Here is a 6000-nt window from a genome sequence, read left to right on the forward strand (position 1 = left end):
TTTAAAACTTCCTAAACTTTAAATGGCTAGGTCTAAAAAAAGAACAACTAAAAAAAACCCCAATTAACTATTTTTTTAAAGCTCCCAAAGGGGAAAAAAACTTACCCAATAGAACTGGGGTCTCCAACCTTGGCAACTTTAAGACTTGTGGACTTCAACTCCCAGAATTCCTCAGCCAGCTTTGCTGGGAGTTGAAGTCCACAAGTCTTAAAGTTGCCAAGGTTGGAGACCCCTGCAATAGAAGGTACAAGGCAGGCAGGAAGGCAGGCAGGCAGATAGAGCTGCTCACCAATGAGCTTGATTGCAGGCAGGGAGATTCAGTTGCTTTCTGATGCAATGGATTGCAGGTATTACAGCAAGCGAAGCAAGGCAGGAGTTGCAACCAGCAGCTAAGGTAAGCAAGCTGGAGGCGGGGGGGGGGAGGGGGAGGGGGAGGGATTTTTGCTAGCGGTTAGCAAGCAACTCAGCTGGGATCGTCAGAGCTTGGATCGTCAGAGCCAATTAAAAGGAAAAAATTTTTTTCTTTTAAATGGGTCTGACGATCCAAGCTGAGTTGCCTGATTAGCAGGCAACTCAGCTGGGATCGTCAGAGCTTGGATCGTCAGAGCCATTTAAAAGAAAAAAAAGGCTCTGATGATCGCGCAGCTCAGCTGGGCATGGGGGGCGGAGGCAGGGATTTTTGCTACCGGTTCTCCGAACTGCCCACCACCATCGCTACCTACTCGCCCAAGCCGGTCTGAACCGGGAGCATTTCACCCCTGCTTCACTCCCTCTCTTTTTCCCCAAGCCTCTTTCTCCATTTCCTATCCCCTCAGGCCTCCTTTTTCCCCAGCCTCGAAAAACCCTCCTCCCTCTTCTCACACTCCCTCTGTCTCCCCTTCTCCCTGCCAAAACCACCTCCTCCTATTCCCTTCTCTCCCCTCCCCCCCCCGCTACATCTAAATTTGGACTTTTGTCTTATTTTTGTTTAGTTTTGGGTTCCATGTAGGCTTCTTGTCATCTCTTCCCATTTGAGGAGCTGAAAGGGAAGAGTAATTGAAAAAGATACTGTTCCTTAAGATAAACTGCTTTTTCCCTAGTTTCTAAGTTTCTTAGAAATAGTCATCTTTTCACAGCCAGTTGTCTTTGCACAGAAAACAAATAAAATGGCTTCCAGATATGTTACCACCTTTTGATCTTTTCTCCCCTAAGCATAATAAAATACAAAATGTTATTCTCCTTATTGATTCACAGAAAGCATTGTGATATTAACATTTATGATTCACTTGAACACTTTTTTTCAGTTTCTTACTAGAGTTTTAAGAAAATATCAACTGAACCTATGTACAGATTATTTCTTTCCATGACAAGCTATCTGCTTATTTTCAGGAAATTCTCAATTATTTTTCTTTCTGAAACAAGGTACAGCTAGTCCTTGACTTACGACCACAATTGAGCCCAAAATTTATGTTGTTAAGTGAGACATTTGTTAAGATTTTAGACCTTTCCGGCCACAGTTGTTAAGTGAATCACTGCAGTCATGAAGTTAGTAACACGTTATTAAGTGACTCTGGCTTTCCCATTAATTTTGCTTGTCAAAGTTTGCAAAAAATGATAATATGATCCCAGGACATTGTGACTTCATAAATATAAGACAATTGCCAAATGTCTGAATTTTGATCATATGACCATGAGAATACTGCAATGGTTTTAAGTGTAAAAAATAGTCATAAGTCACTTTTTTCAGTGCTGTTGTAACTTTGAATAGTCACTAAATGAACTGCTGTAAGTCAAGGACTACCTGTATAGTTTCTGCCATTTTAGGTGGACTACCATTTTAGTTCACTACCACTATTATTGCATATGTTCTCTTCTGTTTTGCAGGAGATCACACTTCCTTCCCAGTTACAGAAATTGTTTATGATACAAAGAAAGATCTGAGTGTGAGCTCTTCATCAGAGGTAAAGGAACAATCTTTTTGAGATTGTAACATAGTTCATAAAGATGACTTCTTCTTCTTGGCCAATATTCTGAGACTTGCAAGTAAAAGTATAAATTGGCATTTCATACCTACCGGCACCTTAAAAATCAGACAACTACATGTAAAGAGACCTATAACCTCTCAAGATATTTCCTACCATCTCAATTTACTCATATCCAATCCCTGTGGGAGGGGGGTGCCTATGACAATTTGCCACAACCAACTCGCCACGGCCAACTCCGCCACAGCCAACTTGTCACAACCAATTTGCCATGGTCAACTCACTGTAGAGTAAGAGTTACACTAAAATAAAAAAAATGGTGGAATCGAATAATTAAAGAAAGAATGCAAAAGGGGGGACAAAATGAAATGTGAATGACAAAAATTAAAATATTTTTATTTATTTTAAATAATTAAATTGAATTGCTAAATTATCCCGTAGCAAGTTGAGTTGGCCCTGGCAAGTTGTCCCATAGTAATTGGTTTTGGTGAGTTGGCTGTGGTGAATTGGCTGTAGCGAATTGGCCCATTTTGTCCCTGGGCTACATAAGTGCCACACTGTCTTTTTGCAACTAAAGAAAATACTTTTCCTTCTCTTCCTGCTGATCTTCCTGCTAGCCCACCAACCACCTCAGCTACCCCAAGCGTCTGGCATCCTGACCTTAGCTGTGTGGTGATGAAAAGAAGTCAAAGATAGAGGGCACATGCGTTTTAATTAATAAATCATATTCTATATCAAGTATTACAACAAAGCATACAAAAAGACAATTATGATGGGCTTTGTAATAACATTTTCAGGTCACCAAACTGTGAATCCATTTAGGAAGCATTTTGTTTCATATACAGATGGAATTAAATATATTAAATAAAAATGTGGCACCACAATATAGTGATCCACTCTCAGCTGATTAATATAATGTATATGAGAGAAATTAGAGTCATACAAAAATAGCTTTAAGATAGGATGAGAGAAAGTACAGTTCTTACTAAATTTTCCACTGTGATTTTTGGCCATTTTCCAAGGATATTTATTTCCATTGGTATTTTATTTAATACTTTTTGCAGTAGCAATAACATAGGATCCCACAATTTTGCATGCAAAAGAGTTCACTTCTCTCTGACATGATCCACTTATTATAGAACATATAGTACTACTTTTGTAAATTATTTGGCAAGAGATCCTGTGTTAAATGTCAACTCATGAATATAGAACAGTTGCTTTATGTGGCAAGCAAATCAACTGAAGAATGAAAAGTCTATTATCACCTTTCAGGAGTCATATTTCTGAAAGAAAGACAATTGATCACTTAATTTATTGGACTTTGATCAAGGTACAATTAGTCATGGCTAATTCAGTCATAAAAGACTTTTTTATTTAGTTTCCAGTAAGATAAGGATAAGTGTCTAGATTCTGGGGTTAATTTCTCTGAATTTGTTACATTTATTGGCCTGGTTCATATATAATATTAAGCAAAAATAGATGGCTTCAAACTTTAAATCAAGCAAATTTCAAGTATTGTATGGCCCAAACTATTAAGTAAATAGGTAAGGTTTTTATAAATTTACCGGCTCAAACTTTTGATTTTTAAAACTGTGTTACTTACAATGAATAAATAATATTTACTAATATCTTGTTAACCTAATGTATTCTATTCAATCTACTAGGTGTTGAACAACGAATTTCAAGCAGGAAGACTTCCTTCAAGAACTAATGTTTATCCAATTAATCCAGTCAAAATCAGAAATGTGACACTAATATAGGAAAACAGTTACATAGCTATATCATTTCTTAAAATTTCCTCATTTATTTGAAAATCATCAATTTAATAATCTCTGAGGAATTTTAATGAAGAAGCCACTGCTGTTTCCCCATAAAACAGAATGAATTTCTCTTAAAATATTTATTTTCTGTCTACTTTAAAATTTATTGTAAACTAGTGGAAGTTTCACTATCACCTTTGACCTGTTAATTCAAAATAAGAGTTTGTTTAATTATCATCTCTTTTTGTGTAATTGTCATATTCTAAATCATAAGATCCATGATGTTAATTTTATTTTTAAAATGCAAGCCCTTTGATTTAAGATTAACATTAGGGTTGCATATTCATATATTTCTGGTTGCAAACATCATACAGTGATGACATGACAACAGAAAGTCCTGCAAGGATATGTACCATTCATATTTAAAATAAATCCAACATGGATTTCCATGAGAGCAGATATAAAAGCTTAAATAAAATGGAATCCATTGTGACATGGCATTGAATAGATTTAGTGCTATTGATCCTTCTCCAGACAAAAAATGCACACCTAGCATGATTTGTTTGCAAAAGATTATGTAAGATAGTATATACTTGAAATTTGCATTAAAAAGTATAATGTATAGTGATTTACATTTTAAAAATTCTCTAGTTGTGTATTTTTTAAAAAAAGATTCTATCCCAATAATTAAATTAGAATAAGTATGCAGTAAAATACACATAACAATATATTTCCAATATATTTGGAGAAACTTGTGTTAAATACATATGTTGAAAAGCTTTGTTACATATGTAAGTATGTGTTTAAATTATATTTATTAGGGGATATTGCATATAGAAGCTCCATATTAAGTAAAGTTTAAATGACAAATCAGAATAGATATATTTATTTTGTTAAACAAGCATTGAAACTGTTAATATTTCTGATATTAAGTGCTAAGCAACTTAACTTCCTCAAGTTTCACTTAGTACTAAAGTATGTTATCACTTTAATTACATTTTTTTATTATTTACTTTACTTATTAAACTAAATGCTGACTTTCTCTGTGTTAGACACCTGTCATTTAAGAACATAGTTAGAAGTAAGAGTTATTAAAATTGATTGGGCTTGTCTCCATTAATAAGTTAAAGTTCTCAAACCACTTTTTCCTTCTTCATTTCAAAGATTTTTTGAAAATCTTTGCATAAAGTAATTGTGATTATTACAAGTGCATTTTATATTATTGAATTGCCAAATAAAAGGTACTTAATTTTCACCTTTTTCTTTCTAATTAAACATTTAAGATAAACAGCCTGGGTCATCTTAAAGAATAAAAAATTTATTCTGGCACTTTTGTGCATAGGAATCGTCTTCATTAAAGCAGTAAAATGTCTAAGTCACACTTAATTCCTGATGCTTTAGGAATTGATGATAATAATGTTCTTCGTAACTATATAGTAAGGTACTACTTTTAGACAAGAAAAACAAAATGCACAGGTAGAGTATATGTGGTACCTTGCTCAATAGTTGTAACTGTGAGAGGGATCTTGGAGTCTTAGTGGACAATCATTTAAATATGAGCCAGCAGTGTGCTGCAGCTGCCAGAAAAGCCAACACAGTTCTAGGCTGCATAAACAGAGGGATAGAATCAAGATCACAAGAAGTGTTAATGCCACTTTATAATTCCTTGGTACGGCCACACTTGGAATACTGCATCCAGTTTTGGTCTCCATGATGTAAAAAATATGTTGAGACTCTAGAAAGAATGCAGAGAAGAACAACAAAGATGATTAGGTGACTGGAGGCTAAAACATATAAAGAATGGTTGCTGGAACTGGGTATGTCTAGTCTGTTGAAAAGAAGGACTAGGGGTGACATGATAGCAGTATTCCAATATCTCAGGGGCTGCCACAAAGGAAAGAGAGTCAAGCTATTCTCCAAAGCACCAGAGGATAGGACAAGAAGCAATGGGTGGAAACTAATCAAGGAGAGAAGCAACCTAGAACTAAGGAGAAATTTCCTGACAGTTAGAAAAATTAATCAGTGGAACAACTTGCCTCCAGAAGTTGTGAATGCTCCAACACTGGAAGTTTTTAAGAAGATATTGGATAACCATTTGTCTGAAATGGTGTAGGGTTTCCTGCCTAAGCAGGGGGTTGGACTAGAAGACCTCCAAGGTCCCTTCCAACTCTGTTATTCTATTCTATATGGAAATGGATTCCTGTCTGCTGCCTTCTCCCCAGTTTTCCAGTTTTTCTATGGCTTTTCTATTTCCTGATAATATACAGTATTATCACATA

The 6000-nt window shown here is 35.5% G+C and overlaps 1 protein-coding gene across 1 annotated transcript in view; it reads left to right on the forward strand.

Annotated features, from left to right (window-relative positions):
- The window catches only part of IGSF5 (immunoglobulin superfamily member 5), a 31155-nt gene extending 26179 nt beyond the window's left edge, over positions 1 to 4976 (forward strand). The window contains 2 exon segments of the mRNA XM_087895164.1: positions 1864 to 1940; positions 3626 to 4976. Of these exon segments, the coding sequence (XP_087751290.1) occupies positions 1864 to 1940; positions 3626 to 3721 (173 nt within the window). The 3' untranslated portion in view covers positions 3722 to 4976.
- Positions 4977 to 6000: the final 1024 nt, after the last annotated feature.

The sequence above is a fragment of the Pantherophis guttatus genome, chromosome 5, assembly GCF_059756535.1.
Source record: "Pantherophis guttatus breed Tessera chromosome 5, ASM5975653v1, whole genome shotgun sequence".
Lineage (NCBI taxonomy): Eukaryota > Metazoa > Chordata > Lepidosauria > Squamata > Colubridae > Pantherophis > Pantherophis guttatus.